The 20,105-nt window shown below is 50.3% G+C and overlaps 1 protein-coding gene and 1 long non-coding RNA gene across 51 annotated transcripts in view; both read right to left on the bottom strand.

The window, feature by feature from the left end:
• Positions 1–3,201: 3,201 nt before the first annotated feature.
• LOC116938272 (uncharacterized) lies at positions 3,202–10,659 on the bottom strand. Of its 50 annotated transcripts, none has more exons than XR_012931366.1 (11): positions 9,932–10,656; positions 9,389–9,870; positions 9,095–9,197; positions 8,875–9,001; positions 8,562–8,826; positions 8,322–8,491; positions 7,875–8,288; positions 7,624–7,839; positions 7,349–7,383; positions 6,959–7,255; positions 3,202–6,775 (listed from the first exon to the last, which is right to left on the bottom strand). It is a non-coding gene; the product is annotated as an uncharacterized LOC116938272 (long non-coding RNA). The 50 variants fall into 50 exon arrangements; XR_012931336.1 differs by adding an exon at positions 9,263–9,355 and having other exon boundaries at positions 6,959–7,839; positions 9,095–9,192; positions 9,511–9,545; positions 9,579–9,870; XR_012931340.1 differs by having other exon boundaries at positions 7,349–7,413; positions 7,529–7,839; positions 9,932–10,655.
• A 1,348-nt stretch (positions 10,660–12,007) lies between these two features.
• PRKAA2 (protein kinase AMP-activated catalytic subunit alpha 2) overlaps positions 12,008–20,105 on the bottom strand; it is a 37,541-nt gene continuing 29,443 nt past the window's right edge. Inside the window, exons 9-10 of the mRNA XM_076057840.1 lie at positions 17,350–17,473; positions 12,008–12,364 (exon numbers count right to left, since the gene is read on the bottom strand). Coding sequence (XP_075913955.1) covers positions 12,033–12,364; positions 17,350–17,473 — 456 coding nt within the window. The 3' untranslated portion in view covers positions 12,008–12,032. The remainder of the gene's footprint in view (positions 12,365–17,349; positions 17,474–20,105) is intronic.

Raw genomic sequence — 20,105 nt, 5'->3', positions numbered from 1 at the left:
TAGACTCAACACTGCTACCCATAGACTCAACATTGCCCCATAGACTCAACACTGCCACCCATAGACTCAACACTGCCACCCATAGACTCAACACTGCTACCCATAGACTCAGCACTGCTACACATAGACTCAACACTGTCACCCATAGACTCAACACTGCCACCCATAGACTCAACACTGCCCCATAGACTCAACTCTGCTACCCATAGACTCAACACTGCACCATAGACTCAACACTGCCACCCATAGACTCAACACTGCTAACCCATAGACTCAACACTGCCACCCATAGACTCAACTCGGCTACTCATAGACTCAACACTGCTAACCCATAGACTCAACACTGCACCATAGACTCAACACTGCTACCCATAGACGCAACACTGCCACCCATAGACTCAACACGACTACTCATAGACTCAACACTGCTAACCCATAGACTCAACACTGCCCATAGACTTAACACTGCACCATAGACTCAACACTGCCACCCATAGACTCAACACTGCCCCATAGACTCAACACTGCCACCCATAGACTCAGCACTGCCACCCATAGACTCAACACTCCCACCCATAGACTCAGCACTGCTACCCATAGACTCAACACTGCCCCATAGACTCAACACTGCTACCCATAGACTCAACACTGCTACCCATAGACTCAACACTGCTACCCATAGACTCAACACTGCCACCCATAGACTCAACACTGCCCCATAGACTCAACACTGCTACCCATAGACTCAACACTGCTACCCATAGACTCAACACTGCTACCCATAGACTCAACACTGCCACCCATAGACTCAACACTGTCACCCATAGACTCAACATTGCCCCATAGACTCAACACTGCACCCATAGACTCAACACTGCCACCCATAGACTCAACACTGCCACCCATAGACTCAACACTGCCACCCATAGACTCAACACTACCCATAGACTCAACACTGATACCCATAGACTCAACATTGCTACCCATAGACTCAACACTGCCACCCATAGACTCAACATTGCCCCATAGACTCAACACTGCCACCCATAGACTCAACACTGCTACCCATAGACTCAACACTCACCCATAGACTCAACACTGCTACCCATAGACTCAACACTGCTACCCATAGACTCAACACTGCCCTATAGACTCACCACTGCCACCCATAGACTCAACACTGCCACCCATAGACTCAACACTGCCACCCATAGACTCAATACTGCCACCCATAGACTCAACACTGTCACCCATAGACTCATCACTGCCACCCATAGACTCAACACTGCTACCTATAGACTCAACACTGCCACCCATAGACTCAACACTGCCACCCATAGACTCAACACTGCCCATAGACTCAACACTGCCACCCATAGACTCAACACTGCCCTTTAGACTCAACATTGCCACCCATAGACTCAACACTGCTACCCATAGACTCAACATTGCCCCATAGACTCAACACTGCTACCCATAGACTCAACACTGCCCTTTAGACTCAACACTGCCACCCATAGACTCAACACTGCCCTTTAGACTCAACACTGCCACCCATAGACTCAACACTGCTACCCATAGACTCAACATTGCCCCATAGACTCAACACTGCCACCCATAGACTCAACACTGCCACCCATAGACTCAACACTGCTACCCATAGACTCAGCACTGCTACACATAGACTCAACACTGTCACCCATAGACTCAACACTGCCACCCATAGACTCAACACTGCCCCATAGACTCAACTCTGCTACCCATAGACTCAACACTGCACCATAGACTCAACACTGCCACCCATAGACTCAACACTGCTACACATAGACTCAACACTGCCACCCATAGACTCAAAACTGCTACCCATAGACTCAACACTGCCCCATAGACTCAGCACTGCCACCCATAGACTCAACACTGCCCCATGGACTCAACACTGCCACCCATAGACTCAACACTGCCACCCATAGACTCAACACTGTCACCCATAGACTCAACACTGCCACCCATAGACTCAACACTGCCCCATAGACTTAACACTGCACCATAGACTCAACTCGGCTACTCATAGACTCAACACTGCTAACCCATAGACTCAACACTGCCCATAGACTTAACACTGCACCATAGACTCAACTCGGCTACTCATAGACTCAACACTGCTAACCCATAGACTCAACACTGCCACCCATAGACTCAACACTGCCCCATAGACTCAACACTGCCACCCATAGACTCAACACTGCCACCCATAGACTCAACACTGTCACCCATAGACTCAACACTGCCACCCATAGACTCAACACTGCCCCATAGACTCAACACTGCCACCCATAGACTCAACACTGCTACCCATAGACTCAACACTGCTACCCATAGACTCAACACTGCCACCCATAGACTCAACACTGCTAACCATAGACTCAACACTGCCACCCATAGACTCAACACTGCCACCCATAGACTCAACACTGTCACCCATAGACTCAACACTGCTACCCATAGACTCAACACTGTCCCATAGACTCAACACTGCTAACCATAGACTCAACACTGCCACCCATAGACTCAACACTGCCACCCATAGACTCAGCACTGCCACCCATAGACTCAACACTGCCACCCATAGACTCAACATTGCCACCCATAGACTCAGCACTGCCACCCATAGACTCAGCACTGCCACCCATAGACTCAACACTGCCACCCATAGACTCAACACTGCACCATAGACTCATCACTGCCACCCATAGACTCAACACTGCCACCCATAGACTCAACACTACCACCCATAGACTCAACACTGCTACCCATAGACTCAACACTGCTACCCATAGACTCAACACTGCCACCCATAGACTCAACACTGCCACCCATAGACTCAACACTGCTACCCATAGACTCAACACTGCCACCCATAGACTCAACACTGCCACCCATAGACTCAACACTGTCACCCATAGACTCAACACTGCCACCCATAGACTCAACACTGCCACCCATAGACTCAACATTGCCACCCATAGACTCAGCACTGCCACCCATAGACTCAACACTGCACCATAGACTCAACACTGCCACCCATAGACTCAACACTGCTACCCATAGACTCAACACTGCCACCCATAGACTCAACACTGCCCCATAGACTCAACACTGCTACCCATAGACTCAACACTGCCACCCACATAGATACGACAATTTGTATTTGTGTAACTTTATTGGCAATAGCATAATGAACGGCTGATTAATAACACAACACACAAGCAAGATAAAGCTTGGCTCAGACACACACACACAGATACACCTAGTGTCTGTGTACAACTATCTCTGGATACCAGTGTATGCATCTCTGTATACCGTGTGGAAGTATCTGTATGTACATCTCTATATATATACCAGCGTGTGTGTATCTCTGTGTGTATCTCAGTATGCCAGAGTTGTGTATATCTCTTATCTCTATGTGTCTCTATATGTATACCAGTGTGTCTGTGTGTGTATCTCTGTGTGTGTATCTCTGTGTGTATCTCAGTATGTGAGTTGTCTATATCTATCTCTATATGTCTCTCTATATATACCAGCATGTGTGTGTATCTGTGTGTGTATCTCAGTATGTGAGTTGTGTATATCTCTTATCTCTATGTCTATATATATACCAGTGTGTGTGTGTGTATCTCTGTGTGTATCTCAGTATACCAGTGTGAGTTGTGTATATCTCTTATCTCTATGTCTCTATATATACCAGTGTGTCTGTGTGTGTATCTCTGTGTGTATCTCAGTATGAGTTGTGTATATCTCTTATCTCTATTATGTCTCTATATATACCAGTGTGTGTCTCTGTGTGTGTATCTCTGTGTGTATCTCAGTATGAGTTGTGTATATCTCTTATCTATATGTCTCTATATATATACCAGTGTGTGTGTGTATCTCTGTGTGTATCTCAGTATACCAGTGTGAGTTATGTATATCTCCTATCTCTATATGTCTCTCTATATATACCAGCGTGTGTGTGTATCTCTGTGTGTATCTCTGTGTGTGTATCTCTGTGTGTGTATCTCTGTGTGTGTATCAGTATGCCAGAGTTGTGTATATCTCTTATCTCTATATATGTCTCTCTATATATATACACCAGTGTGTGTATCTCTGTGTATCTGTGTGTGTATCTCAGTATACCAGTGTGAGTTATGTATATCTCTTATCTATATATATGTCTCTATATATATCAGTGTGTGTGTGTGTATCTCTGTGTGTGTATCTCAGTATACCAGTGTGAGTTATGTATATCTCTTATCTATATATATGTCTATATATACGTGTCTGTGTGTGTATCTCTGTGTGTGTATCTCAGTGTGAGTTGTGTATATCTCTTATCTCTATATGTCTCTCTATATATACCAGCGTGTGTGTGTATCTCTGTGTGTGTATCAGTATGCCAGAGTTGTGTATATCTCTTATATATATGTCTCTACATATATATACACCAGTGTGTGTATCTCTGTGTGTGTATCTCTGTGTGTGTATCTCTGTGTGTGTATCTCAGTATGCCAGTGTGAGTTATGTATATCTCTTATCTCTATATGTCTCTCTATATATATACCAGTGTGTGTGTGTATCTCTGTGTGTGTATCTCAGTGTGAGTTATGTATATCTCTTATCTCTATATGTCTCTATATATACCAGTGTGTGTCTGTGTATCTCTGTGTGTGTATCAGTATGCCAGAGTTGTGTATATCTCTTATCTATATATATGTCTCTACATATATACACCAGTGTGTGTATCTCTGTGTGTGTATCTCTGTGTGTATCTCTGTGTGTGTATCTCAGTATACCAGTGTGAGTTATGTATATCTCTTATCTATATATATGTCTCTATATATATCAGTGTGTATCTCTGTGTGTGTATCTCTGTGTGTGTATCTCAGTATGCCAGAGTTGTGTATATCTCTTATCTCTATATATGTCTCTATATATATATACCAGTGTGTGTCTGTGTGTATCTCTGTGTGTATCTCAGTATGTGTATCTCTGTGTGTGTATCTCAGTATGTCAGTGTGAGTTATGTATATCTCTTATCTATATATATGTCTCTATATATACCAGTGTGTGTGTGTCTCTGTGTGTGTATCTCTGTGTGTGTATCTCAGTATCTCAGTGTGAGTTATGTATATCTCTTATCTCTATAAATGTCTCTCTATATATACCAGTGTGTGTGAGTCTCTGTGTGTGTATCTCTGTGTGTGTATCTCAGTGTGAGTTGTGTATATCTCTTATCTCTGTCTCTATATATATACCAGTGTCTGTGTGTGTATCTCAGTGTGAGTTGTGTATATCTCTTATCTCTATATGTCTCTCTATATATATACACCAGTGTGTGTATCTCTGTGTATCTGTGTGTGTATCTCAGTATACCAGTGTGAGTTATGTATATCTCTTATCTATATATGTCTATATATATCAGTGTGTGTGTGTATCTCTGTGTGTATCTCAGTATCTCAGTGTGAGCTATGTATATCTCTTATCTATATATATATGTCTCTCTGTATATATACCAGCGTGTGTGTGTATCTCTGTGTGTGTATTTCAGTATCTCAGTGTGAGCTATGTATATCTCTTATCTATATATGTCTCTATATATACCAGTGTGTGTCTGTGTGTGTGTATCTCTGTGTGTGTATCTCAGTATCTCAGTGTGAGCTATGTATATCTCTTATCTATATATATGTCTCTCTATATATAGTAGCGAGGTGCATCTACAGCGGTGATCATATTTCAGTGCAAAAACCCCGCCCCGGTTCAACGCAAAATCCGACGCCGGTATTCTTCTTCATCGAGATGCTTTTCGCTAAAGTCACCGCCACGTTAGAAGAAGGGAAACAATAAAATAAAAAATAAAATAAAATATAAAACAATAAAATATTTTAATGTTTTTTATTGTTTTTTTTTAAACTAATTTATCGTTTTATATTTTTTTTATTTGTTATTTTATTGTTTCCCTTCTTCTAACGTGGTGGCGGCGACTTTTTGCCGAAAGAACCGAGAATAGGAATCTCTGCAGTCACGAAAGCTTTAAATCAAAAGTCAAAGTTCATGCCGTTTCATTGGTGACCTAGCGAGGCCTAAGCAAGGCCTCGCTAGGTCTCACTAGGCCTAGTTTGGCCTATCTAGGCCTCGCGAGGCCTAAGCAACGCCTTGCTTAGGCCTTGCTTAGGCCTCGCTAGGTCTCACTAGGCCTAGTTTGGCCTATCTAGGCCTCGCGAGGCCTAAGCAAGGCCTCGCTAGGTCTCACTAGGCCTAGTTTGGCCTATCTAGGCCTCGCGAGGCCTAAGCAAGGCCTTGCTTAGGCCTTGCTAGGTCTCACTAGGCCTAGTTTGGCCTATTCGCGAGGCCTAAGCAAGGCCTTGCGAGGCCTTGCTTAGGCCTTGCTAGGTCTCACTGTGCCTAGTTTGGCCTATCTAGGCCTCGTAAGGCCTAAGCAAGGCCTTGCGAGGCCCAGATAGGCCAAAGTAGGCCTAGCGAGGCCTTGTTTAGACCTAGCGAGGCCTACTTTAGGCCTTGTGAGGCCTAGATAGGCCAAACTAGGCCTAGCGAGACCTATCGAGGCCTAATTTAGGCCTCGTGAGGCCTAGATAGGACAAACTAGGCCTAGCGAGACCTAGTTTAGGCCTAGCGAGGCCTTGCTTAGGCCTCGTGAGGCTTAGATAGGCCAAACTAGGCCTAGTGAGACCTAGTTTAGGCCTTACGAGGCCTAGATAGGCCAAACTAGGCCTAGTGAGACCTAGCGAGGCCTAGTGTAGGCCTAGATAGGCCAAACTAGGCCTAGTGAGACCTAGCGAGGCCTAGTTTGGGCCTTGCGATGCCTAGATAGGCCAAACTAGGCCTATTGAGACCTAGCGAGGCCTAGTTTAGGCCTAGATAGGCCAAACTAGGCCTATTGAGACCTAGCGAGGCCTAGTGAGACCTAGCGAGGCTTAGCGAGGCCTTGTGAGGCCTACAGGAGCCTTGCAAGGCCTCACTAGGCCGGGCCCCCTGCGGGCAACCCAAGTACATTTTATACATAAGCGACAAACTCTCACAACCTAGTGTTTTTTTATTTCATCACGACCTTGTCATGGTCTCCGAGGGATTGGAGACCTTTTAGTTCGACTTAACGCATAATTAAACCTCAGGTGTAACGGGCGGGCTTTGGCGAAGGCCTAGCAGGGGATCTAGCATCAAGAGGCCTAACCTAGCATCAAGAGGCCTAGACAAGCCTGACCTAGCCTAGCCTGGAAAGGCCTAGAGAAGCCTGACCTAGCCTAGAGAGGCCTAGAGAAGCCTGACCTAGCCTAGAGGCCTAGAGAAGCCTGACCTAGCCTAGCCTGAAGAGGCCTAGAGAAGCCTGACCTAGCCTAGCCTCAAGAGACCTAGAGAATCCTGACATAGCCTGAAGAGGCCTAGAGAAGCCTGACCTAGCCTAGAGAAGCCTGACCTAGCCTAGCCTGAAGAGGCCTAGAAAGGCCTGACCTAGCCTGAAGAGGCCTAGAGAGACCTGACCTAGCCTAGCCTGAAGAGGCCTAGAGAAGCCTGAAGAGGCCTAGAGAAGCCTGACCTAGCCTAGCCTGGAGAGGCCTAGAGAAGCCTGACCTAGCCTAGAGGCCTAGAGAAGCCTGACCTAGCCTAGCCTGAAGAGGCCTAGAGAAGCCTGACCTAGCCTAGCCTCAAGAGGTCTAGAGAAGCCTGAAGAGGCCTATAGAAGCCTGACCTAGCCTAGCCTGGAGAGGCCTAGAGAAGCCTGACCTAGCCTAGCCTGGAGAGGCCTAGAGAAGCCTGACCTAGCCTAGAGGCCTAGAGAAGCCTTACCTAGCCTAGCCTGAAAAGGCCTAGAGAGGCCTGACCTAGCCTAGCCTGAAGAGGCCTAGAGAAGCCTGACCTAGCCTAGCCTGAAGAGGCCTAGAGAGACCAGACCTAGCCTAGCCTGAAGAGGCCTAGAGAGGCCTGACCTAGCCTAGCATCAAGAGGACTTAGAGAGGCCTGACCTCGCCTAGAGGCCTAGAGAAGCCTGACCTAGCCTAGCCTGAAGAGGCCTAGAGAAGCCTGACCTAGCCTAGCCTGAAGAGGCCTAGAGAGGCCTGACCTAGCCTAGCCTGAAGAGGCCTAGAGAAGCCTGACCTAGCCTAGCCTGAAGAGGCCTAGAGAAGCCTGACCTAGCCTAGCCTGAAGAGGCCTAGAGAAGCCGGACCTAGCCTAGCCTGAAGAGGCCTAGAGAAGCCTGACCTAGCCTAGCCTGAAGAGGCCTAGAGAAGCCTGACCTAGCCGAGTCTGAAGGCCTAGAGAAGCCTGACCTAGCCTAGCCTGAAGAGGCCTAGAGAAACCTGACCTAGCCTAGCCTGAAGAGGCCTAGAGAAGCCTGACCTAGCCTAGCCTGGAGAGGCCTAGAGAAGCCTGACCTAGCATAGCCTGAAGAGGCCTAGAGAAGCCTGACCTAGCCTGAAGAGGCCTAGAGAAGCCTGAACTAGCCTAGTGTCAAGAGGCCTAGCGAAGCCTGACCTAGCCTAGCCTGAAGAGGCCTAGAGAGGCCTGACCTAGCCTAGCCTGAAGAGGCCTAGAGAAGCCTGACCTAGCCTGAAGAGGCCTAGAGAAGCCTGACCTAGCCTAGCCTGAAGAGGCCTTAGAGAAGCCTGACCTAGCCTAGCGGCCTAGAGAAGCCTGACCTAGCCTAGCCTGAAGAGGCCTTATAGAAGCCTGACCTAGCCTAGCCTGAAGAGGCCTAGAGAAGCCTGACCTAGCCTGAAGAGGCCTAGAGAAGCCTGACCTAGCCTAGCCTGAAGAGGCCTAGAGAAGCCTGACCTAGCCTAGAGAAGCCTTACCTAGCCTAGCGGCCTAGAGAAGCCTGACTTAGCCTAGCCTGAAGAGGCCTAGAGAAGCCTGACCTAGCCTAGAGGCCTAGAGAAGCCTGACCTAGCCTAGAGGCCTAGAGAAGCCTGACCTAGCCTAGCCTGAAGAGGCCTTAGAGAAGCCTGACCTAGCCTGAAGAGGCCTAGAGAGGCCTGACCTAGCCTTACCTGAAGAGGCCTAGAGAAGCCTGACCTAGCCTAGCGGCCTAGAGAAGCCTGACCTAGCCTAGCCTGAAGAGGCCTAGAGAAGCCTGACCTAGCCTAGCCTGGAGGCCTAGAGAAGCCTGACCTAGCCTGAAGAGGCCTAGAGAAGCCTGACCTAGCCTAGTCTCAAGAGGCCTAGCGAAGCCTGACCTAGCCTAGCCTGAAGAGGCCTAGAGAGGCCTGACCTAGCCTGAAGAGGCCTAGAGAAGCCTGACCTAGCCTAGCGGCTTAGAGAAGCCTGACCTAGCCTAGCCTGAAGAGGCCTAGAGAAGCCTGACCTAGCCTAGCCTGGAGGCCTAAAGAAGCCTAGCCTAGCCTGGAGGCCTAGAGAAGCCTGACCTAGCCTAGCGGCCTAGAGAAGCCTGACCTAGCCTAGCCTGGAGGCCTAGAGAAGCCTGACCTAGCCTAGCCTGGAGGCCTAGAGAAGCCTGACCTAGCCTAGCCTGAAGAGGCCTAGAGAAGCCTGACCTAGCCTAGCCTGGAGGCCTAGAGAAGCCTGACCTAGCCTAGAGGCCTAGAGAAGCCTGACCTAGCCTAGCCTGGAGGCCTAGAGAAGCCTGACCTAGCCTAGCCTGAAGAGGCCTAGAGAGGCCTGACCTAGCCTGAAGAGGCCTAGAGAAGCCTGACCTAGCCTAGCGGCCTAGAGAAGCCTGACCTAGCCTAGCCTGAAGAGGCCTAGAGAAGCCTGACCTAGCCTAGCCTGGAGGCCTAGAGAAGCCTGACCTAGCCTAGCCTGAAGAGGCCTAGAGAAGCCTGACCTAGCCTAGCCTGAAGAGGCCTAGAGAAGCCTGACCTAGCCTAGCCTGGAGGCCTAGAGAAGCCTAGCCTAGCCTGGAGGCCTAGAGAAGCCTGACCTAGCCTAGCCTGGAGGCCTAGAGAAGCCTGACCTAGCCTAGCCTGGAGGCCTAGAGAAGCCTGACCTAGCCTAGCCTGGAGGCCTAGAGAAGCCTGACCTAGCCTAGCCTGGAGGCCTAGAGAAGCCTGACCTAGCCTAGAGGCCTAGAGAAGCCTGACCTAGCCTAGCCTGGAGGCCTAGAGAAGCCTGACCTAGCCTAGCCTGGAGGCCTAGAGAAGCCTGACCTAGCCTAGCCTGGAGGCCTAGAGAAGCCTGACCTAGCCTGGAGAGGCCTTAGAGGCCTACTTTGTCCTGCAGAGACCCAGCGAGGAAGCAGGCAAACACTACGTAGCTAACCGGACGTCACTTAGCCTCATTACAACACACCGATTCAGAATTAACGCATCATTAACCCTAATTAACACGGAGGTCGTGTGAAGCCTAATTAACGCTCAGACCTCTCCCCACCCTGAGCCACCCATCCCACGGTGACCCACCAACCCCTAGCGAGCGAACGTGGCTATCAGACTCCCTCCCTCCCATCCCACCGTGAACCACCAACCCCGAGCGAGCGAGCGTGGCTATGAGGCTCCCTCCCATCCCACCGTGACCCACCAACCCTAGCGGGCGAGCGTGGCTATGAGGCTGGCTCCCTCCCCCTCCCTCATCCCACGGTGACCCACCAACCCCTAACGTGTGAGTGTGGCGATGAGACCCCATCCCTCCCCCTCCTACCCATCCCACGGTGACTCACCAACCCCTAACGGGCGAGCGTGGCGATGAGGCTCCCTCCCTCCCCCTCCCTCCCACCCATCCCACCGTGACCCACCAACCCCTAGTGGGCGTGGCTATGAGGCCCCCTCCCACCCACCCACCCATCCCACGGTGACCCACCAACCCCTAGCGTGCCAGTGTGGCTATGAGGCTCCCACCCATCCCACGGTGACCCACCAACCCCTAGCGTGCCAGTGTGGCTATGAGGCTCCCACCCACCCACCCATCCCACCGTGACCCACCAACCCCTAGTGGGCGTGGCTATCAGACTCACCCACCCACCCATCCCACGGTGACCCACCAACCCACCCATCCCACGGTGACCCACCAACCCACCCATCCCACGGTGACCCACCAACCCACCCACCCATCCCACGGTGACCCACCAACCCCTAGCGTGCCAGTGTGGCTATGAGGCTCCCACCCATCCCACCGTGACCCACCAACCCCTAGCGTGCCAGTGTGGCTATGAGGCTCCCACCCATCCCACCGTGACCCACCAACCCCTAGCGTGCCAGTGTGGCTATGAGGCTCCCACCCATCCCACGGTGACCCACCCACCCACCAACCCACCCATCCCACGGTGACCCACCAACCCTAGCGTGCCAGTGTGGCTATGAGGCTCCCACCCACCCATCCCACGGTGACCCACCAACCCACCCACCCACCCATCCCACGGTGACCCACCAACCCTAGCGTGCCAGTGTGGCTATGAGGCTCCCACCCACCCACCCATCCCACGGTGACCCACCAACCCACCCATCCCACCGTGACCCACCAACCCTAGCGTGCCAGTGTGGCTATGAGGCTCCCACCCATCCCACCGTGACCCACCAACCCCTAGCGTGCCAGTGTGGCTATGAGGCTCCCACCCACCCACCCATCCCACCGTGACCCACCAACCCCTAGTGGGCGTGGCTATCAGACCCACCCACCCATCCCACGGTGACCCACCAACCCTAACGTGCCAGTGTGGCTATGAGGCTCCCACCCATCCCATCCCACCGTGACCCACCAACCCACCCACCCACCCATCCCACGGTGACCCACCCATCCCACGGTGACCCACCAACCCTAGCGTGCCAGTGTGGCTATGAGGCTCCCACCCATCCCACGGTGACCCACCAACCCACCAACCCACCCATCCCACGGTGACCCACCAACCCACCAACCCACCCATCCCACGGTGACCCACCAACCCACCAACCCACCCATCCCACGGTGACCCACCAACCCACCCATCCCACCGTGACCCACCCACCCATCCCACGGTGACCCACCAACCCCTAGCGTGCCAGTGTGGCTATGAGGCTCCCACCCACCCATCCCACGGTGACCCACCAACCCTAGCGTGCCAGTGTGGCTATGAGGCTCGCGCACATCTCAAAGAACTCCATTGTTGTACTGCCGGGACGTGCACCGCACGTGGGTTGGTGAGCCACGCCCCCTCCCCAAGCCCCGCCCCCTCCCCAGGCCCCGCCCCCTCCCCAGGCCCCGCCCCCAGGCCTGGCCACGCCCCCGGCCACGCCCCCCGGGACAGGGATTGGTGCTGTGGTGGAGGCGGTGGAGGCGGTGGTGGAGGTGGAGGCGGTGGAGGCGGTGGTGGAGGTGGAGGCGGTGGAGGCGGTGGCGGTGGAGCGCTGAGGGGTGGAGGAGCCAGAACGGTGTTCTCCATCGTCTGTGGCGTTCAGGGGAAGGGTGGGGAGTGGGGGAGAGAGGCATCAAGGGAAGTTTGTGACTCACACAACCACTAGGTGGTGATGGTGGTGGTGGTGATGATGGTGGTGGTGATGGTGGTGGTGGTGATGGTGGTGATGAAAGTGGTGATGGTGGTGGTGGTGATGGTGGTGGTGGTGGTGATGGTGGTGGTGATGGTGATGGTGGTGGTGATGGTGGTGGTGATGGTGGTGGTGATGATGGTGGTGATGGTGGTGATGGTGGTGGTGGTGATGGTGGTGGTGGTGATGGTGATGGTGGTGATGGTGATGGTGGTGGTGAAGGTGATGATGGTGGTGATGGTGGTGATGGTGATGGTGGTGATGGTGGTGATGGTGGTGGTGGTGATGATGGTGGTGATGATGGTGGTGATGGTGGTGGTGGTGATGGTGGTGATGATGGTGATGGTGGTGGTGATGGTGGTGGTGGTGGTGGTGATGGTGGTGGTGGTGATGGTGGTGGTGGTGGTGATGGTGGTGGTGATGGTGATGGTGGTGATGGTGGTGATGGTGGTGGTGATGGTGGTGATGGTAGTGATGGTGATGATGGTGGTGGTGGTGATGGTGGTGATGGTGGTGATGGTGGTGAAGTTGGTGGTGGTGGTGATGGTGATGATGGTGGTGGTGGTGATGGTGGTGGTGGTGATGGTGGTGGTGATGGTGATGATGGTGGTGATGGTGGTGGTGGTGATGGTGGTGATGGTGGTGGTGGTGATGGTGATGGTGGTGGTGGTGATGGTGGTGATGGTGGTGGTGGTGATGGTGGTGGTGGTGATGGTGGTGGTGATGGTGGTGGTGATGGTGGTGATGGTGGTGGTGGTGGTGATGGTGGTGGTGATGGTGGTGATGGTGGTGGTGATGGTGGTGGTGATGGTGGTGGTGATGGTGGTGATGGTGGTGGTGGTGATGGTGATGGTGGTGATGGTGGTGGTGGTGATGGTGGTGGTGGTGATGGTGGTGGTGGTGATGGTGGTGGTGGTGATGGTGGTGATGGTGGTGATGGTGGTGGTGGTGATGGTGGTGATGGTGGTGGTGGTGATGGTGGTGGTGGTGGTGGTGATGGTGGTGGTGATGGTGATGGTGGTGGTGGTGGTGATGGTGGTGGTTGTGGTGGTGATGGTGGTGGTGGTGATGGTAGTGGTGATGGTGGTGGTGATGGTGGTGGTGATGATGGTGGTGGTGGTGATGGTGGTGGTGGTGGTGGTGATGATGGTGGTGGTGGTGGTGGTGGTGATGGTGGTGGTGGTGATGGTGGTGGTGATGGTGGTGATGGTGGTGATGGTGATGATGGTGGTGGTGGTGATGGTGGTGATGGTGGTGGTGGTGGTGGTGATGGTGGTGGTGATGGTGGTGGTGGTGATGGTGGTGATGGTGGTGATGGTGGTGGTGATGGTGATGGTGGTGATGGTGGTGGTGGTGATGGTGATGGTGGTGGTGGTGATGGTGGTGGTGGTGGTGATGGTGGTGGTGATGGTGGTGGTGGTGGTGGTGATGGTGGTGGTGGTGGTGATGGTGGTGGTGATGGTGGAGGTGGTGGTGGTGATGGTGGTGGTGGTGGTGCTGGTGGTGATGGTGGTGGTGATGGTGGTGGTGATGGTGGTGGTGATGGTGGTGGTGATGGTGGTGATGATGGTGGTGGTGGTGATGGTGGTGGTGATGGTGGTAGTGGTGGTGGTGGTGATGGTGGTGGTGATGGTGGTGGTGATGGTGGTGGTGGTGGTGATGGTGGTGGTGGTGGTGATGGTGATGGTGGTGGTGGTGATGGTGGTGGTGATGGTGGTGGTGGTGGTGGTGATGGTGGTGATGGTGGTGACGATGGTGATGGTGATGATGGTGATGGTGGTGGTGATGATGGTGGTGGTGATGGTGATGATGGTGGTGGTGATGGTGATGATGGTGGTGGTGGTGGTGGTGATGGTGGTGATGGTGGTGGTGATGATGGTGGTGGTGATGGTGATGATGGTGGTGGTGATGATGGTGGTGGTGGTGATGGTGGTGGTGGTGATGGTGGTGGTGATGGTGATAGTGGTGGTGGTGATGGTGGTGATGGTGGTGGTGGTGGTGATGGTGGTGGTGATGGTGGTGAAGTTGGTGGTGGTGGTGATGGTGGTGGTGATGGTGGTGGTGGTGGTGATGGTGGTGATGGTGATGATGGTGGTGGTGGTGATGGTGGTGATGGTGGTGGTGGTGGTGATGGTGGTGGTGATGGTGGTGGTGGTGATGGTGATGGTGGTGGTGATGGTGGTGATGGTGGTGGTGGTGATGGTGATGGTGGTGATGGTGGTGGTGATGGTGGTGGTGGTGATGGTGGTGGTGGTGGTGGTGGTGATGGTGGTGGTGATGGTGATGGTGGTGATGGTGGTGGTGGTGGTGATGGTGGTGGTTGTGGTGGTGATGGTGGTGGTGGTGATGGTAGTGGTGATGGTGGTGGTGATGGTGGTGGTGATGATGGTGGTGGTGGTGATGGTGGTGGTGGTGATGGTGGTGGTGATGATGGTGGTGGTGGTGGTGATGGTGGTGGTGATGGTGGTGGTGGTGATGGTGATGGTGGTGGTGATGGTGGTGATGGTGGTGATGGTGATGATGGTGGTGGTGGTGATGGTGGTGATGGTGGTGGTGGTGGTGATGGTGGTGGTGATGGTGGTGGTGGTGATGGTGGTGATGGTGGTGATGGTGGTGGTGGTGGTGATGGTGATGGTGGTGATGGTGGTGGTGGTGATGGTGATGGTGGTGGTGGTGATGGTGGTGGTGGTGGTGATGGTGGTGGTGGTGGTGATGGTGGTGGTGGTGATGGTGGTGGTGGTGGTGATGGTGGTGGTGATGGTGGAGGTGGTGGTGGTGATGGTGGTGGTGGTGGTGCTGGTGGTGATGGTGGTGGTGATGGTGATGGTGGTGGTGATGGTGGTGGTGATGGTGGTGATGATGGTGGTGGTGGTGATGGTGGTGGTGATGGTGGTAGTGGTGGTGGTGGTGATGGTGGTGGTGATGGTGGTGGTGATGGTGGTGGTGGTGGTGATGATGGTGGTGGTGATGGTGATGATGGTGGTGGTGATGGTGATGATGGTGGTGGTGGTGGTGGTGATGGTGGTGATGGTGGTGGTGATGATGGTGGTGGTGATGGTGATGATGGTGGTGGTGATGATGGTGGTGGTGGTGATGGTGGTGGTGGTGATGGTGGTGGTGATGGTGATAGTGGTGGTGATGATGGTGGTGAAAGTGGTGATAGTGATGGTGGTGTTGATGGTGGTTGTGGTGATGTTGATGAAGATGTTGATGATGAAGCTGATGATGATGTTGATGATGATGATGTTGATGATGAAGATGATGAAGATGATGGTGATATTGATGATGATGTTGATGATGAAGATGATGATGAAGATGAGGGTGATGTTGATGATGATGTTGATGAAGATGTTGATGATGAAGCTGATGATGATGTTGATGAAGATGTTGATGATGAAGCTGATGATGATGTTGATGAAGATGTTGATGATGAAGCTGATGATGATGTTGATGATGAAGATGATGATGGTGATGATGATGATGATGATGTTGATGATGAAGATGATGGTGATGTTGATGGTGATGTTGATGACGATGATAGAGATATGATAATGTTGATGATGATGTTGATGATGATGAAGATGTTGGTGATGTTGATGATGATGTTGATGATGATGTTGATGAAGATGTTGATGATATTGATGTTGATGAAGATGATGAAGATGATGATGATGAAGATGATGAAGATGATGGTGATGTTGATGATGAAGATGATGATGATGATGGTAATGATGATGTTGATGATGCTATTGATGTTGATGATGATGTTGATGATGTTGATGAAGATGATGGTGATGATGATGATGTGGATGATGATGTTGATGAAGATGTTGATGATGTTGATGAAGATGATGTTGATGATGATGTTGATGAAGATGATGTTGGTGATGGTGATGTTGATGATGATGAAGATGATGTTGATGATGGTGATGTTGATGAAGATGTTGATGAAGATGATGATATTGATGATGACAGAGAGATGATGTTGATGATGTTGATGTTGATGATGATGTTGATGAAGATGATGATGGTGATGTTGATGATGTTGATGTTGATGAAGATGTTGATGATGATGGTGATGATGTTGATGATGATGAAGATGATGAAGATGATAAAGATGATGTTGATGATGTTGATGAAGATGATGATGATGAAGATGATGTTGATGATGATAAAGATGTTGATGGTGATGTTGATGAAGATGATGATGAAGATGATGATGAAGATGATGATGTTGATGATGATGACGATGATAAAGATGTTGATGGTGATGTTGATGATGAAGATGATGATGAAGATGATGATGATGATGTTGATGAAGATGATGATGATGAAGATGATGATGTTGATGATGATGAAGATGATAAAGATGTTGATGGTGATGATGATGAAGATGATGATGAAGATGATGTTGATGATGTTGTTGATGTTGTTGATGTTGATGATGATGATGTTGTTAATGTTGATGAAGATGATGTTGATGTTGTTGTTGATGATGTTGTTGATGATGATGAAGATGATGATGTTGATGAAGATGATGATGATATTGATGATGATGATGTTGATGATGGTGATGATGATGTTGATGATGATGATGTTGATGATGAAGATGGTGATATTGATGTTGATGATGTTGATGATGATGTGGATGATGATGTTGATGAAGATGATGAACATGATGTTGATGATGTTGATGATGGTGATGTTGATGATGAAGATGATGTTGATGATGATGATGTTGATGAACATGTTGATGTTGTTGTTGATGTTGATGTTGATGATGTTGATGAACATGATGATGATGATGAAGATGTTGTTGTTGATGTTGATGAAGATGATGATGATGTTGATGTTGATGAACATGTTGTTGATGATGTTGATGAACCTTCTATGCTCTTGAAGTCCAGCAGATAGCTGGCATCCACCTTGTAGAGCTGCAGACTCATCTTGACCCAGTTACCCGTCACAGAGTGGTGGTGACGCACACGCAGATGGAACGCGTTCACTACCTACACACACACAGACACACACAGTCACACTTACACACTTACATACACACACAGACACAGTCACACACAGTCACACACAGTCACACAGACACACACACAGTCACACGCAGATGGAACGCGTTCACTACCTACACACAGACACACACAGTCACACACAGTCACACTTACACAGACACACAGTCACACGCAGATGGAACGCGTTCACTACCTACACACAGACACACACAGTCACACACAGTCACACTTACACACTTACACACACACAGTCACACGCAGATGGAACGCGTTCACTACCTACACACAGACACAGTCACACACAGTCACACTTACACACTTACACACACACAGTCACACGCAGATGGAACGCGTTCACTACCTACACACACACAGACACAGTCACACAGTCACACACACACAGTCACACTTACACAGTCACACACACTTACACACTTACACACTCACACACAGTCACACAGACACACAGTCACACTTACACAGTCACACACAGTCACACAGACACACACACAGTCACACGCAGATGGAACGCGTTCACTACCTACACACACAGTCACACACAGTCACACAGTCACACACAGTCACACTTACACACTTACACACACACACAGACACAGACACACACTTACACTTACACACACTTACACTTACACACTTACACACACACACAGTCACACTTACACACTTACACACACATACATACACACACTTACACTTACACACACACAGTCACACAGACACACAGTCACACTTACACAGTCACACACAGTCACACAGACACACACACAGTCACACGCAGATGGAACGCGTTCACTACCTACACACACAGTCACACACAGTCACACAGTCACACACAGTCACACTTACACACTTACACACACACACAGACACAGACACACACTTACACTTACACACACTTACACTTACACACTTACACACACACACAGTCACACTTACACACTTACACACACATACATACACACACTTACACTTACACACACACAGTCACACAGACACACAGTCACACTTACACAGTCACACACAGTCACACAGACACACACACAGTCACACGCAGATGGAACGCGTTCACTACCTACACACACACAAACAGACACACAGTCACACTTACACACACACACACTTACATATACACACTTACACAGACACACACACAGTCACACACACACAGACACAGACACACACACAGACACAGACACTTACATACACACTTACACTTACACACTTACACAGACACACACACAGTCTCACACACACACAGACACACACACTTACATACACACACACAGACACACATACACACACACAGTCACACACAGACACACACGCAGATGGAACGCGTTCACTACCTACACACACACAGTCACAGTCACACTTACACACTTACACTTACACACACACACACTTACACACTTACACACACACAGTCACACACACTTACACACTTACATACACACACAGTCACACACAGACACACACGCAGATGGAACGCGTTCACTACCTACACACACACAGACACACACACTTACACACTTACATACACACACACAGTCACACACAGACACACACAGACACACACGCAGATGGAACGCGTTCACTACCTACACACACACAAACAGACACACAGTCACACTTACACACACACACACTTACATATACACACTTACACAGACACACACACAGTCACACACACACAGACACAGACACACACACTTACATACACACTTACACTTACACACTTACACACACACTTACACTTACACACACACAGTCACACACACTTACACACTTACATACACACACAGTCACACACACACACTTACACACTTACATACTTACATACACACACACAGTCACACACAGACACACACGCAGATGGAACGCGTTCACTACCTACACACACACAGACACACACACTTACACACTTACATACACACACACAGTCACACACAGACACACACAGACACACACGCAGATGGAACGCGTTCACTACCTACACACACACAAACAGACACACAGTCACACTTACACACACACACACTTACATATACACACTTACACAGACACACACACAGTCACACACACACAGACACAGACACACACACACACACTTACATACACACTTACACTTACACACTTACACACACACACACTTACACACTTACACTTACACACACACAGTCACACACACTTACACACTTACATACACACACAGTCACACACACACACTTACACACTTACATACTTACATACACACACACAGTCACACACAGACACACACGCAGATGGAACGCGTTCACTACCTACACACACACAGACACACACACTTACACACTTACATACACACACACAGTCACACACAGACACACACAGACACACACGCAGATGGAACGCGTTCACTACCTACACACACACAGACACACACACTTACACACTTACACACACAGTCACACACACACACTTACATACACACACACAGTCACACACAGACACACACAGACTCACACGCAGATGGAACGCGTTCACTACCTACACACACAGTCACACACTTACACACTTACATACACACAGACACACACACAGACACAGTCACACTTAC

This window comes from Petromyzon marinus, chromosome 85 (genome assembly GCF_048934315.1).
Source record: "Petromyzon marinus isolate PM22_M1 ecotype Great Lakes invasive population chromosome 85, UKy_Petmar_22M1.pri1.0, whole genome shotgun sequence".
Lineage (NCBI taxonomy): Eukaryota > Metazoa > Chordata > Hyperoartia > Petromyzontiformes > Petromyzontidae > Petromyzon > Petromyzon marinus.
This window is presented reverse-complemented; position numbering and strand designations above follow the sequence as displayed.